General features: G+C 46.7%; 1 protein-coding gene across 2 annotated transcripts in view; it reads left to right on the top strand.

Moving 5' to 3' along the window:
* PTPRN (protein tyrosine phosphatase receptor type N) overlaps nt 1-17,076 on the top strand; it is a 282,930-nt gene that overhangs the window by 220,694 nt on the left and 45,160 nt on the right. For both annotated transcript variants that reach the window (XM_063933845.1, XM_063933846.1), the window contains 2 exons: nt 673-792; nt 1,118-1,284. In XM_063933845.1, coding sequence (XP_063789915.1) covers nt 673-792; nt 1,118-1,284 — 287 coding nt within the window. The remainder of the gene's footprint in view (nt 1-672; nt 793-1,117; nt 1,285-17,076) is intronic.

The following is a 17,076-nucleotide window of genomic DNA, read 5'->3' as shown; positions in this document are numbered from 1 at the left end:
AAACATGCTTGGGATAGGCATATGAATATCCTTACAAAGAATTAAGGTTCAAAAAGGGTTGCGATTACCTAAAGGATAAAAAAAAATGGGCAGACTAGATGGGCCAAGTGGTTCTTATCTGCCGTCAAATTCTATGTTTCTATGTTTCTATGTAACATAAGATAGTTTTATTCTAATTGCATTTACTTTTTCCTATTTCTTGGTGCTTGGTCATTAATAGTTGTCTAGTTTTCAAAGTAAATATAATGCTATAACCGGACAGCACCACGTGTGGATAGATTAATACTTTTCAACAGTGCACATGGCCAAATCAGAAACCCTTTTGAGTTTGGCTCTAGAAAAATGCTTATGTTCTGGAATTTTCAGTACTTTATGAGGTTGGCATCATTTATCATAAAGCTTGTTAACCAGAAAGTATGGAGCAGTAGAAAAAACGTAAGTGATTGCAAACTGCATGATAATTACATCATACAGACATGATCACTCAGTACCTCCTCCTGCAGTCAGTGGGAGGAGCTCTGCTCAGCAATTTAAGTACAGTAGCAGAATGCCAAGGGGAGAACGGACATAAGTTTAGTATATTGTACACATATTGTTCCAACTTATGAAAAATCCAGAAGACCACAAGTCCCGTTAAATGTGGAAATTCTGATTTTCTATGTCTATCCATAGATGGTTTGGGAAAACGGCTGTACAGTCATAGTTATGCTCACTCCACTGGTGGAAGACAGGGTGAAGCAGTGTGATCGTTATTGGCCTGATGAAGGCTCCTCTCTGTACCACATCTACGAGGTTAGTGAAGCAAGAGCTATTAAATAAGCTTTGACAGTCCTGCATCTACCTGTGTGCAGCCCTGAGACCCACTCATAGCGCACCGGGTGTCACTGACCCTTGCAGAGCAGGGCGCATCCTGAGGTTCCTGAAGCTCTGCCAGCTGCACAAAATGCTTCTGTATCCTTTACATGGCATTTTGTATTGCGTAAATGCATCCAGCTCTACGTCAGCCTCTGTGTGAGGCACAGTAAAGATATATTTTACTTTAAGTGTCTAATTTCCTTAGTGCAGAAGAACTGGCTCTGTATGTTTCCGGTGCTGTAATATATGCTCATCTCTGCAGGTTAATCTTGTGTCCGAACATATCTGGTGTGAAGATTTCCTGGTTCGCAGTTTTTATCTGAAGAATGTCCAGACCCAGGAGACAAGAACCCTCACACAGTTCCACTTTCTGAGTTGGCCAGCAGAAGGCGTCCCTAGCAGCACCCGCCCCTTGTTAGACTTCCGCAGGTGAGCTGGGTGACCAGCAACTAAAACACAGATTGCATTCTACATCAGGGACGTGCGGTGAGCTAAATTGCTCAGGAGGCACTGTCTAGCATCAGAGCCACATTTACACGCAATATATGATACTTTATACAGTAAAAACTCTGGTACAAACATTAGTATGACAGGAAAGGCTCTGCCTCACCTGCCTCACCCCACCGCACGTGACTGTTCTACATAGTACATGGACCTGATTCTGAGGTGGAAATTTACTAAGCTCCCGATTTTGACCGAGATGGTGTTTTTTCTTCAAAGTGTCATCTCGGGAATTTACTAAACTCAAATCACGGCAGTGATGAGGGCATTCGTATTTTTTTGGAACTCAAAGAAAAAAATTACGAATGAATACACCATCGGTCAAATACGCCTGTTATTTGGTAGAACCCGGTAATTTACTAAAAAGTGTAATTCACAAACACTGCCGGCAATAGCCAAACACTGCCGTGAAAAAATACAAATCGTAAAAAAATGCTAAAATAAAATAGACCTGCTTTTTTTTACCGTGTTCTGATAGGCATGCACGGATCCATGAGATCTGTGCATGTTTATCAGTGGGAAGGGGTGGGAAAGTGTTAAATTTGTTAGAAAAAAATGCGTGGGGTCCCCCCTCCTAAGCAAAACCAGCCTCGGGCTCTTTGAGACGGTCTTGGTTCACAAAATATGTGGAACAAAATGACCGGGGTTCCCCCATATTTCATAAACCAGCACCGGGCTCTGCGCCTGGTCCTGGATTTAAGGGGTTCCCACTCCTCCAGGGTACACCGGCCAGGGGTGACTAGTTGGGTATGTAATGCCAGGGCCGCAGGGACAAATATAAAAGTGTTCCCCGGCTGTGGCATTATGTACCTGGCTAGTGGAGCCCGGTGCTGGTTTCAAAAATACGGGGGACCCCTACGCTTTTTGTCCCCCGTATTTTTGGAACCAGGACCAGGCGCAGAGCCCGGTGCTGGTTTATGAAATATGGGGGAACCCCTGACATTTTTTTCCCCATATTTTTTCAACCAGGACCGGCTCAAAGAGCCCGAGGCTGGTTTTGCTTAGGAGGGGGGACCCCACGCATTTTTTTGGGGGAGTTTTAACAATGTTCTTTTTTTTACGAAAGGTGCACAATGAAGCCCAGCACGGATCTCACAGATCCGGCCGAGATTCATTGTGTTAATGTCGGCAGTGTTTTACAATTCACTCCCGTAAAACACTGCCAAAAAATACGAATGACATCGACATCGGAAAATACGAAAATGCAGAATACGACAGCTTAGTAAATTAGTCGTAATAAATTCAAAAAGTTGCAATTTTACACTTTCGATGTCATTCGTGTTTGAACTTTAACCTCATTCGGAAAAATACGAATTTTAGTAAATTTACCCCTGGGTCGGACAGAATGCCGATGTACATGCAAATGTTGGATGCTTTTAAACTGTACATGCGTCCAAGTAGCTAAAAAGTTGCATAGTGCATGCGTGCCACTATGTGTACGCACTGAGCCACAGTAGTCGTTGAGATGTGCGGTTTCAGAAATTTGTTGGCAATATTTTGGCCGTTCCTGGGCGGTGACTGCGAGGTGGCTGTTTAGATGCGTGGAGATGCACTGTTTTTGGGTGTCCTATTGGAGTGTCACAAGTGTGTTGCATAACTGTGAAATCAGAGCCTGATTCTGATTTGTATGGTATTGCACAGCCACAGGGAAGCGGCTCTGCAATACCGTACAACTAGAGTACTACTAGTATACATCAGTAGGAAAAAGACGCCTCTTGCATACAGCTGTGATTCGGGTGCTGCGTACGAAGATGCAGCATAGGATCACCATCGCAGCCCTCACCTTTTTATGCAAGCCAGATCGTACTCAGACTGACCGTCTGTACTGGCCATACAGGTCCAGGAAGTCTGCATCTGATGAAGCAGTCCCTGGGCACGGAGGGCGTCTGCTCTGCATGCGCAGTTCCCCCACCTTCGGATTTGTACGTAAACCATCAGTTTTACATACAAATTGGAATCGGACCCTCAGATACCTGTTCGCTTACATTGGAGGCCATAATTTGATGGAGACTCTTGCATGTTTTGATGGGGTGACCTAGCAGCGTCTTTAGATACAGCAATTGGGCATCATAGACCTTGGACATTGACACCAAGGGAAGGGATTTTACTAGCATTGGTAATAAGTCACACATGCGACTGTGGTAACAGACGCTAAATTGGTCTGAATAGTATGCGACACAGCACCAGTATATTTTCTGGTTTTATGTTTATAACATGTTCATGTGAACCGGTGCTCCAATGTGTCAATGTTACATGCACATGACATTAGCTATATGAATAAGTATAGCTTTCTTGCAATCAGATGTATATTCTAACACTAGTCTGATGAAGATGCGTCTCTAGGGAAGTGCCGGTGATACCAAAACGTCACACCAAATGCCAGCTCCTGCAGTACCCAGCTCCTCCTCCGTGACAGGGAGCCAGGTGCTGCACTGTTATATTATCATGCAGCACTTGGGTCCTGTCACTGAGGTAAAGTCGGCACTGCAGGCAATGCTAGGCACACTTATTGGAGTGATGAAAAAGGGGGTCGGACTTCATTCCCGCGAGGCCACGTCCCCGTTTAGGGCACGTTAGTGGGGACTGTGTAGCATACCGGGTGTCACTAACCCCAGTAATGCCCCTGGTATGATGGTATGTTGTGCTCTCCTCACTATTGAGTTGGCTTAGACGCAGAGAGAACTTCAGTGGAAGGTAGAACGCACACACCACATTACACTTAGGACCAAATGGTTTACATTCATCTCCAATGGTGTGAGCTCTGCACATGTGCAGATTTCATTCTGCGAGATTGATCACAGTGTCATGGAGACTGCAGCCTAATTGACAAGCTGAGGCCATTTGAGGTGGTGCAGTGATGACGACAGGTAGAGTCCAGTGATGTGCGGTGGGGTGAGGCAGAGCCTTTCCTGTTATACTAATGTTTAAACCAGAGTTTTGACTGAATAAAGTATATGAAAAATACTAATAATTTGTTTGAAATATCTTCTTTCCATTATTCTAATATTTTTTATAGGCCAAACTCTGGAGTAAAAAGTCTATGGCAGGTGAGGCAGTGCCTTACCTGCTTATCTTTTTAGCACATCTCTGATAAAAACTCACCAATTTTCCAGGAGTTTATACTGCTGCACCTGTGTATAATGCCCAGATGTACCCTTTGGCTCATATATTGCATGTAATTCTGGCTCTGGGGTTAGCAAGTGCCTCCTGAGCCATTTAGCTCACCGCACGTCCCTGGTAGAGTCCCCATTTTCTGGGGCGTGATGAAGCAACTGGACACAGCCTTACTGGCTTCAGTGGCTTGAATTCCCTGATCATTCTCAGTAACCCAAACAACAAATGAACTAGTGCTTCTTGTTTTCAATGTTACATGCACACATTTGGTTGCATATTCTAATGGATGTATATTCGAAACGCCTGAATACATCATGGAGTTTAAGCAGGATTGGATCAACATTCACCAGATTGTGGAAAACCATCTGGCTGCAGAAACCCGACTCTACAAGTGACACAACTGCAGACTACCTTTAAAATATACATCCAAGCATGTAACATTGATAACGTGAAGCACTGAGACCATGAAACATTTGACAAGGTGGGCAGGAAACCACCAAAAGACCTGGATCATCATGTATGAAGCAGACTTAGGCGAGAAGTATCAGAACTCAAGTGGACAAGTGGAGAAGTTGCCCATAGCAACCAGTCAGATTCTATAAATGATGGCTAGCAGTTGATTTGTTGCAATGTGGAACTTTTCCACTTGTCCCCTTTAAAAGGTTTGATTCATGTCCCCCAAACTTTTTTTACTTTGTTGATAAAGAAGGTGCATTCTGGAAAACAGTAACCCTTAGCAGCGCTGACTCACATTACTCAGACCTGTTCGGCATATCACCTACCTAAGCAATATAGGGGGTAATTCAGACTTGATCGTAGATGTTCTAAATTTATCACAGCTACGATCACTTTCACAGACATGCGGGGGTCTCCCAGCACAGGGCTAGTCTGCCCCATATGTCTGGCTCTGCCCCCCCTCCGCACAGGTACAAAAGCATTGTACGGCGGCGATGCTTTTGTACCTGAAGAGTAGCTCCCTACCAGCGCAGCTCCTGCGCGCTGGCAGGGAGCTACCCGTCGCTCTCTGGGTCACAGCGGCTGCTTGTGATGTCACGCAGCCACCGCGGCCCACACCCCCACACGGTACAGGCACGCCTGTGTTGACCGGACCGTGCCCCCAAAACTGCAGCCCAACGCCGCCGGCCCGCCCAGCGAACGCCTCTGCCTGTCAATCAGGCAGAGGCGATCGCTGGGCTGAGATGCCGATCGCATCTCTTGCATGTGCCAGAGCACTGCGGCGCATGCGCAGTGCAGACCTGATCGGCCAGTGTACGAAAACGCACAGCAGCAATCAGGTCTGAATTAGCCCCATAGTGTTGGATTGTTTTCTTCCCAGACATGACGGAATAAGGTTTTCTCAAGGTTTGTTGTCGATGTGCCAGGTTCATAGTTTATGGATATTGACCTCTTAACTTTCCTCCGAAATCCTCCCCTCTGAGCTCATGTCTGCCCTTGTCATTTTTGTGATTTGCAGCTTGTAATTTTGGTCTCAGTTGCATAGTCACAAAAGTGATCATGAGCAGGTGAGGCACTCATCCGCCAGCAGGAACTGTCCTCTCTTCTCACTGCAGGAAGATGGCTCTAGTCTAACACTATATAGGGACATGAATGTATTAAGTTGATCAGAGCCGTAACTAAGGGGGGGGGGGCTAGGGGGGCATGTGACCTGGGCGGCGGATTGGAGGGGGCGCCGCAATGCTTACACCCCCTCCGAGTCCCGATGCGCACAGGTCCCTTCGTCGGAGCAGCACAAGGCTGCCGTGTGATGAAACTGAAAATAAACTACAGCTCCCAGAAGCCCTTGCTGCGGGAGCTGTAGTTTACTTTCAGTTTCTTCTATGTGGACATTCGTGTGCTACCTGTTGTGCCCTAAGAGGGGGCACAGGGAACAAGTTACCCCAGCTCCCCCTGCTGCCTTTGATCACCGCAGCAGTGCACTATTGCACTGCTGAGCTGGAAAAATGAATGACTGCAGCCTAAGGTCCGAAAAAGGGGCGGAGCTACATGGCACTGTGCTCACAGTGACAGGCCAGCCAGCACCATCGAAGAGAGGAGGGGAGAAGAGCAGCAGCACAGCACAGCCTAAATAGTGAGTGTGACACAGTGAAGGGGCACTGTATGTGTGTGCAACTACTAAATGTGTGTGTATGAATGTGTTGTGCATGTCAGTGGCGCAAGCAGGGGGGGTTTCCGAGCACCCAGAAACCCCCCTCACTAAAAAAAATAAAAAAAAATAAAATAAAACATTTTTTTTTTAGTTTTTTTTTTTTTTAGTTTTTTGTCCTGCATGACTATTATTATGCCTGCTGTCTTCCTGGTGGTACTTATAAGTACTCACAAAAAGTTTACTTTACTTTAATTATAGTACATATATATCCATGTGCATACATATATACACATGTATATACATACACTTAAACACACACACATATGATATATATATACATGTGTGTATATGTATATGTGTACTGTATATATATGCATGTTTAATATGCTATGTATATGTGTGTATATATATATATATATATATATAGAGAGAGAGAGAGAGAGAGGTGTATATACGGTATATATATGTGTGTAGATATATATATATATATGTATACATACATACACACAGACACACTAGTTTTACGGACCCATCATATACTGGGTCACCTCAGTCCCCACCCCCGTGCTTGGCTCCTCCCAGTTCTGGAAACCCCCCCATGCAAATCCTGCGTTTGCCACTGCATGTGTGTGGCTGTATGTGAATAGGTGTGTCACTACATATCTGTATGCGTGCTTGTGTGTCACTGTATGTACGTATGTATGTATGTATGTATGTGTGACTATGTATATATACAGGTGTGTGACTATGTATGTGAGTGAATGTATGCGTGCGTGTATGTGTTTAGATGTGTGACAGTATGTATGTGTGTGATTTTACATATGTATCAATGTATGGGGTATTATTTCCTTTTTCATTTCATCTGTAGCCCAAATGTCTAACTAAGGGGGTCAGTTGATCGCACGTAGCAACTTTTTGCAGCCCGTGCGATCAACTAGACGCCGCCTATGGGGGAGTGAATTTTAGCATAGCAAGGCTGTGATCACTTGTGCAGCCTGGTATGCTAAAAAAGTTTTGTGTAAAACAGTACTAGCCCTGCAGTTACTTACCCTGTGCGATCGATCCAGCAATGAAGGTCCTGGAATTGACATCAGACATCCGCCCCCCAAACGCCTGGACACACCTGCGTTCGGATCTCCACTTCCAGAAAACGGTGAGTTGACGCCCCAAAACGCCTTCCTCCTGGCAATCTTCTTGCAGTTGCCACTGCGACCGCTTTCTTCGTACGTGGCGTCACTGCCTGGAGACTGCTGTCACCGGGCAATGACGCGCCTGCACAATGCGGCCGCCGCACACGCACAGTTCCGACCCGTTCGCACCGCTGCAATGAACCTCAGCGTGCGAACGGGTCGGAATGACCCCCTGAGTCCAGCTAAATGTCTAGAAAAGAAGCTATATAGCAGCTACCAGCCCTTTGCTCTCAAGGAGTATATATGGGTTGGGGTTACGTGGCCGGTGCACGGTCAGCATACCAACACCAGGATCCCGGCCGCCAGAATGCCGTCAGGGGGTGAGTGTAAAAAACCCCCTTGTGGGCTTCGCTGCGCTGGCCACAGGTTCTATTCCTGCTCTATGGGTGTCGTGGACACCCATGAGTGGAAATAGCCCGTTAGCTGGTACTGGCTGATGGCATTGTCAGCCTTCTCACAGAGTTACACGTGGTGGTGGTGGTGGGTTGGTTGTCTGTGCGTGTGTGTGTGTGTGTAGGGGGGGGGGGCGAGCCGGATTACTGTTTTGCCCCGGGTGACAAAACTCCTAGTTTCGGCCCTGGGTTGATTTCATAAGGGTGAGCCTGGAAGCTTTTAACAACTTCATAGAGCTGTGACCTTAGGAAGCTACAAAGAAATACAGGTATTGTAAAATGGCTCTTTCCTTACTCTCTATGTAATTCTGCTGCTTACTGTACCTTGATAATCTATTTAAAGTCTTGCTTTGTATCCACCAATATCTGTTTCTTTTTCATCCACTAGGAGTCACTGGAGTACTCTAGGGATATGGACAGTTCCACAGGAACTAGGCACTGACTAAATTAAAATTTGAGAGTACTTCCCCCCTCCATATCCCAGAGTACCTCAGTGTTTTTTCGGTGCTCACCGAGCAACTAGGCCTGTGGAGTTTGTCCACAGTTATTGGATTTATTTTTGATTTTTCAATGTTCCACATCCCTTCCCCCCTTCCAGAAAGGCGAGGGTCCGGGATAGTGGAAGCTGCTGAAGCAGCTGTGGGTGTCGGACCTCTCTGAAAGAGCTCCCTCACCACCACGTGCAGGACTAAAACCTGCAGTAAAGGCTGGACGGAACTTACAGAGAAGCCCCGTCATAGCCCTCACCACAGGGTCCAGGTATGTTGAACGGGGCGGTCAGCTCACGCTGCCGCCCCGCTGTGTGGGATACTGTGTGTGTGTGTGTGTGGCCGCCAGCCGCTGCCTTCAGCCCCCCCGCCGCCGCTTCCAGCGCCGCTGTTTATGCTGTCTCCCCCGCCGCTCTGAGCCGCGCTGGCCACGTTGATTTATGCATAGGCTGCTCCGCGGCTCTATGCAGCGCGCTCCCCGGCCCTCGATGCCGCTTCCGGCTCCCTATCCACCATAGCCCGGCTCCGTGTATAGAGAACGGTACACGGAGCACGGGGGGATGGGGGCACACAAATGAGAGTTTTGTAAAAGGCAGGCTTCATAGCCTAGGGAGTAACTTTGCTGCCACAGTGATGTTCCCTGCACACAGAAATGTCAGGGTCACTGGATAAAATCTCATGTTCAACTCTTGTTGATAAAAGAAGTATGTTTCTAGAATACAGCAGCGCTGCATATGTGTTACAATAGGCTATTAAGTCTTTGTTAAACAGGATACATGTTTTATGTGCAGGTTTGAATGCAACATAGTATGTTTATTAAATCTGCTTACATAATTATAAGTCTGCACTTTGTGTTATACTGTGAGCATGAGGACATATTTAACCATGCTTCCTGTTGTTTTTCCTGTTGTATTTCCAGAAATTTCCTGTATTACATCTCTCCTCCATTGAAGGCGCAGAGGTGTTAAGGGGAATTTGGGATCAGGCATATTGCTGGCGTGCACTGCACTTGGCCAGATATATATTTATAGAGACACTTTTGTGCTATTTACTGAGTCGCGCAAGTTGTATTTTGTATTGTCTGTCTGCATAATGAGTAAGACACCAGCAAAGACTAAAAAGCCATTTCCCTACCATGTCTGTAACAGTGTATTACATGGATCTACACTCACTTCTCTTACTATTATTTTTATCATAACTGTTTATAATGATATTATCCCAAAGACTGCAAATCTGAATCATGGCTGTGGTCAGCCAAATACTGGCTTTGTTCACTGTTGTAAAGTAAGATGTGTTATACAATTGATCAGCACATGGTGATTATAAAACAGTATCTGTGGAGCACTGCAAGCATTGTGAGTTCAGGCTCACCTGCAGCAGCTTTGCTTAATTCACTTAGCCACACCACAATTGGATACACCCGATCTCATCTGATCTTAGAAGCTAAGCAGTGTTGGGCCTGATTAGCCACCTGGGAATACAAGGTGCTGTAGGTATTTTTAAATCTACAGCCACACCACACTGGATACGGGACCCATTAACTAAGCTGCGGTTAAGCAGCAGACTTCTCAGGTTTTTAAGCCTGTGAGTGGTCACATTTAGTTTCAGACTTCTAAGAATTATTATACCTCTGAATCAGGATATATCTGGATATATGTATATAATATATATGTGTATGTGTGCATATATGAAATATATATATATTTATAAGGTCTGAGTATGTGTGAATATACATTGTTGTATAAGTGTGTATATATATATATAATATGCTGACATTAAAAATCTATTTTGCAATAAGCAAGACTACAGTGGCGCAGTTGGTCGGCACACAGTGCTTATTAAACAGTATCTGTTGAGCACTGCAAACATTGTGAGTTCAGGCCTCATCTCCCCAGATCCCCAGTGGCCTAATGGATAGGACACTGCCCTCCTAAACCAGGGATTGTGGGTTCAGGTACCATCTGGATTGCAAGTCACTACAGCAACCATTTCATCACCAGAGTTGATGTTTAAACAGCAGCTTTGCTTATTATTTTTACAGGTGGCTCTGTAGCCAAGTGGTTAGGCTTCCCGCCCACGGTGAACATTGTGATTGCATGGACACTGGTTCAGATCCTGGTTTAACAGGTGTAATATATATAATAAAAAATAAAAAAAAACATGGTAGGACACCATTTTTAACGTTACTTCCTGGGTCTTTGCTGGAGGTTGCTGCCCTACAACACTCAGCCTCTGGGGGAGCGGGGGGTTGTTAGGAATTTAATTTATTAATTGTTTTTGACAGCATGTCTCTACAGGAAGATTCACTATTGCTGGAAACCACATGCACAATAATGCAGGTTTATACACAGATTAATTCTGTGGTGTACTTACTGGTCGGGGTACATGATCACTAAGTCTAATGCATAATCAAACAAGCAGCTTCGCTACAGAGTCGGTCACACAGTGTGTCGGACAAATTCAACTGCACAGACAGACCCTTACCGGTCCTCTTTGGGGGGAATGCGGGCGCATGTACTGCCTGAGGGGGAAAAATTTACTGTTTCAGCTAGATTGTTGCGGTCGATTCGCCGCCAGCCCTCATAGCACCAGGCCAGTACGTCAGGTTCTCAGCGAAGGCTGAACAATTTCCAATGAGAGACAATTGCAATTATTGGGCGTTTAACTACCTATCGGAGTGTACCCTACACAGCAGTAGGGCTGTTGCTTCGCCCTGCTTTGGTAAGGGTTTGAGGTAACAAGGCTGTAGTGGCAGGGCGCTCCAGTTCAGGTTTGCCCTAAATAAAGACCACCTTACACTTCTTGCTGCCTACAGCTTCTGTGAAGTTGGCAGTTGGTTCTTGCGTTTCAGCTTCGCTAGTGGCGCACAACGTCCACTTTGGCTACGTTCCAAACGAGAATAGATCGCAGACCAAGTGGGGGGGGGGGGGAATCTGATTTCCTACCATTGTCTACGCGAGTTCATGAATGATTCCGTCTCAACGATTTCAATTCCTAGGTATGATTCTCAATACGGTGAATCAAAGAATTTACCTACCCGAACAGAAGTACAGGTCATTCGTCATCTGGTACAATTAGTGCTCAAGCCTCGCACAGTCTCGGTTCATTTGTACATTCGCCTATTAGACACAATAGTGGGCGGCTTTCGAAGCGCTTCAGTTCGGAAGACTTCACTCACGTCCTTTTTAACTGGATGTGCTCGCTTTGGTTGGCTGTGGCCTAACGAGTACAGTGTCTGCCTGCAATGCATGCCAAAAACAATGGTCGGGCTCGCTTCTGCAGATTCACCGCAGGTTGAGGTGGTCTCCAAGGGCCAGGGTGTCTCTACTCTGGTGGCTCAAAGTACAGAATCTAACCGCAGGGAAACGGTTCGGCGCCTGGAATAAGATAATAATCATGGCGGACGCGAGTCTCAGAGGTTGGGGATCTGTAGTTCAAAATTTTCAGCTCCAGGGTCTCTGGGCGGATCACGAAAGATTGCTGTCTATAAATGTCCTGGAACTCCGGGCAATTTACAATGCGCTACGACAAGCAGTGCACATGCTGCAGGCTCAGGCTGTTCAGGTGCAGTCAGACAATGCGACGGTGGTCGCATACATCAACAAACAAGGAGGAACGAAAAGCCGCATGGCAATGCGGGAAGTAGCTCGAGTCCTCAATTGGGCCGAGGTGATTTTGTCGGCAGTATTCATTCCAGGAGTGGACAACTAGGTGGCGGATTATCTCAGCTGCCGGGATTTTTATCCAGGATGTGCATTAAATCCAGAAGTGTTTCACATGCTGGTCCAGAAGTAGGGTTACCCGCAAGTGGACCTGATGGCATCTCGCCACAATTATTAAACGCCCCAGTACGTGTCCAGAACGAGAGATCCAAAGGCAGTGGCGGTGGATGCTCTCACAATCACGTGGCCATACAGTCTCGTGTATCTGTTTCCATCGTTTTCCGCTGCTCCCTCTGTTGCTAAAACGGATCAAAAGAGAGTCCGTCACAGTCATACTAGTGGCGCCTCATTGGCCTCGGAGAGCTTGGTGTTCGGATCTCCGCGGTCTACTCGTGGACGTTCCTTGGCCGCTCCCACTGCGTCCGGACCTGTTACTACAGGGTCCGTTCTTTTTCTCCGATTTAGCGCGGCTGCGTTTGACGGAGTGGCTGTTGAGACAGCCCTCTTAAAAGAAAGGGCATTCCAGAATAGGTTATACCAACCATGTTACGAGCTAGGAAGCCGGTTACGGCAGCTCATTATTACAGAATTTGGCGTGCCTATATAGGTTGGTGTGAAGTTCGGAAGTTTCCGACATCATCTTTCAAGTTATCCCGTCTTTTGTTATGTCTACAGATGGGGTTAGATGGAGGTCGGCGTTTATCCACACTAAAGGTGCAGATATCTGCGTTGTCCATTTATTTTCAAAGAAGATTGGCTCTATTGCCGTCGGTACACACCTTTTATGCAGGGTGTCCTCAAAGTACAGCCTACATTTCACTCCACTTACTGCGCCATGGGACTTGAATCTGGTTTTAGATTTCTTATAGTCTTTTTGTTTCGAACCCTTACAACAAGTGGATATTAAGTTTCTCACTTGGGAAACAATTTCTCTCCTAGCCTTAGCTTCGGCAGGGCGGGTTTCAGTTTTGGGTGCCTTGTCATGCAAGCCACCATATGTAGTGTTTCATAATGACAGAGCGGAACTTTAGATGAATCCCACTTTCCTGCCAAAAGTAGGGTCATCTTTTCACATCAATCATCCAATAGTAGTTCCTGTGTTAACAGGAGATTCTGGAATTTTGGTTGTGGTACGCGCATTACGCGTTTATGTATTCCGAACGTCTACAGTTCCTAAGACGGATACGTTGTTATTCTCTATGATGCGGCCAAGATGGGTTGGCCACCTTCTAAGCAGACCTTATCCAGATGGATAAAACTGACCATACGTCAGGCTTACCTTCATGTTAGGTTACAGCCGCCTACATCAGTAACAGCTCATTCCACACGTTCTCCGGGAATGTCATGGGCAGCTGGTCGTGGAGTTCTACGACACAGCTTTGCAGTGCGGCTACATGGTCTTCAGTGCACATGTTTGTGCGCTTTTACAGGTTTGATACTTTTACGGCATCAGCATCTAGCTTTGGCCGTCTAGTGTTACAGGTGCCAAACAGCTCTCACGCCCAAGGGGGAAACTTTGGTACATCCCTAGAGTACTCCAGTGACCCCTAGTGGATGAAAAAGAAAATAGGATTTTGGTACTTACCAGGTAAATCCTTTTCTTTGAATCCATAGGGGGCACTGGACGCCCACCCAGAGCAGTTTTACCTGGCTTGTGGTAAGTTAAGGGGATCTTATGGTAACACACTCTCACCGACTGGTTCAAATTAGCAAGTTTATCGGGTTGGTGTCAACTGATAGTTGTCACTAACGTTATGTGTCAACTTTACTGTTGTCCGTTTGTTATATGTAATTCTCCATTAACCTCTATAGCTCCTGTTCGGCTCAGTAAAAAAACACTGAGGTACTCTGGGATATGGAGGTGGGAAGTACTCTCAAATTTTAATTTATTCAGTGCCTAGCTCCTGTGGAACCGTCCATATCCCTAGAGTACTCCAGTGCCCCTATGGATTCAAAGAAAAGGATTTACCTGGTAAGTACCAAAATCCTATTTTTCCGGTTCACATTGCCTACTGGTCCCTACTGCTTAAAGCAGGCATGTCCAAACTGCGGCCCTCCAGCTGTTGAAAAACTACACATCCCAGCATGCCCTGACACAGCTTTAGCATTCTCTGACAGCAAAACTGTATCAGGGCATGCTGGGATATGTAGTTTCACAACAGCTGGAGTGCCGCAGTTTGGACATGCCTGGCTTAAAGTATAGGAGGTAAATGTCTGTAAAAAACATTTTAATCACAATACTTATACTAACACAGAAATACACCTGGCGCCGTCATTAGTCAAAGTGAGAGCAGCTAATCTCAAGGAATTGATCCTAATCACCTCAAAACAGAAAAAGCAATACTATAATAAAGAGACTGCGCTTCTGACTTTGTGACTTTATCAATGTTTGCAACAAATAACAATAAATAGGTACCGACCAGTATCGTACAATACACATACAATAAAAATACTGAATAAAAATGACAATGCTAGCAAAAATATATAAAATATATAATAAAATATCATGAGCCCCTGAGCCTCCACAGCATATAAGTCCCAAAAAAACTCTTTATGGGTCTCCCAATGGGTATTTCAATGGGCTTCCACTTATAGTAATTCCAACTTTGAAGCCACTTGATATTGGGTCAATAAAGCACAGTTAGTGAAGCATGCAGCTCTCTCCAATTTAGTAGTACTTTCAAACACACTTGTTAGTTCCTTTATGTGCACACATGCATTGCAACATATTATGAATGGTAGTAAAATCAAGCAAGGACTCAAGGGCCCTACACTTTGGCCGATCCGCCGCCGAGCTGCCCGACGGCGGATATGGGCGACCCGGCGGCAGGGGGCCAGTGACGGGGGGAGTGAAGTTTCTTCACTCCCCCCGTCACCCGGCTGCATTGAAGTGCAGGCATATATGGACGAGATCGTCCATATTGGCCTGCATGTACAGCCGACAGGGGGACCAGCGATGAACGAGCGCGGGGCCGCGCATTGTTCATCGCTGGAGCCTCCACACTCAAAGATATGAATGGTATCTCGTTCATATCTTTGACTGATGTCGGCCAGTGTGTAGGGCCTATTAGAGTACACCATGCGATGCACTCAATAAAATTCCTCTCCCTCTGGTCGTAGCAGCAAGCAGCTCTCTACCCGGGATCACAAGCTGGTGACTGGACTCTTATTCGCTTCCACTTAGCACTGGGGTATAGCAGCGATGCAATAAACCGGCAGGCGCCAGGAAATTAAAAATTACAATAGAGTGTTGTACCAATGAGACACAGTGTCCTGTACTGCACAAACGTGTTTCTCTGCCTCCAAATCGGTGTCAGCGGCTTCACACCATCGCAAGGGGCTGCGCCTCCTTAACCCTTGCACGCCCTTGGGCCTTGCAATATTTAGATTATATGGAGTATTACCTCCAATCATAATTCTGTGAGTGGTTAAATATTGCACGGACAAAGGGCGTGTGATGGTTAAGGGACCGTAGCCCCTTGTGACGCCGTGAACAGCGCACGCAGGGCACAATGAATCACTTAGTAGATGCTGTGGTTGGGGGAGTGGCGGGTGCGGGGGAGACGCGGATGGGGGACGGGGTCTGGGGGTGCCATGGGTGGGGGAGGGGTGGTTGCGGGGGTGCTGTGGGTGGGAAAGGGGTGGTTGCGGTGAAGCAGCGGGTGGGAGAGGGCCGGGTGCGGGTGTGCCGTGGGTGGGGGTGGTAGTTCGGAGCCACTGCGGGTGGAGGAGTGGTGGGTGTGGAGGTGCCGTGGGTGGGGGAGGGCGATTGCAGGGGTGGCGCGGGAGGGGGAGGGACGGGTGTGGGGGTGTCGTGGGTGGGGGAGGGGTCCGGAGATGCCACGGGTGGGGGAGGGGCAGGTGTGGGGTGCCGTGGATGTGGGAGGTATGGTGTGCAGGGTATGTATGGTGTGTAGAATTGCAGTGTATGTATCACTGACCCGGGATGAGAGTGTTGTGAACTCGGGGGTTCTTCCGGTGACCGGGAAGGAGAACCACAGCTGGGCCGAAGTAGAGATGGCAGAATATAGGTTTTCTTCATACAGGACTTTAGCGGTGGGCAAAACTCGTGACGGATACTGGAAACCACCTGAAAGACAGGACTTGTGAACGGTGCTGGTGATTACTGTGAGATATGCTAAAGAATCACTGTAGCGATGCTGAAGAGCACTAGGAGTGAGGCTGAAGAACACTGTGACACATGATTATGAGCGTTGCTGAAGTACACGGTGACAAATTGTTGTGAGCGTTGCTGAAGCACACAGTGACAAATTGTTGTGAGCGTTGCTGAAGCACACAGTGACAAATTGTTGTGAGCGTCGCTGAAGCACACAGTGACAAATTGTTGTGAGCGTCGCTGAAGCACACAGTGACAAATTGTTGTGAGCGTTGCTGAAGCACACAGTGACAAATTGTTGTGAGCGTTGCTGAAGCACACAGTGACAAATTGTTGTGAGCGTTGCTGAAGAACACAGTGACAAATTGTGAGCGTTGCTGAAGCACACGGTGAAAGCACTGAAGTTTGTTTCAGATAGGAAACACGCTGATCGCTGTAAGCCCAGATTTCGTTTGACAGAAAGTCCCGCTGAGCGCTGGTTGCACTGGTGTCTATGCAATCGAGGGACTCACTAGATGCTGGAAGCACAGAGGTCTGTGCAGCTGAAGAACACGCTGAATGGTGCAGCACAGGAGTCTAGGAAGCAGCAGTAGGAGATTCTTGAACGAAGGAGCACTGGAGTTCAATCTTGTAGATGTAGATGATACTCA

The sequence above is a fragment of the Pseudophryne corroboree genome, chromosome 7 (assembly GCF_028390025.1).
Source record: "Pseudophryne corroboree isolate aPseCor3 chromosome 7, aPseCor3.hap2, whole genome shotgun sequence".
NCBI classification, from domain to species: Eukaryota; Metazoa; Chordata; class Amphibia; order Anura; family Myobatrachidae; genus Pseudophryne; species Pseudophryne corroboree.
This window is presented reverse-complemented; position numbering and strand designations above follow the sequence as displayed.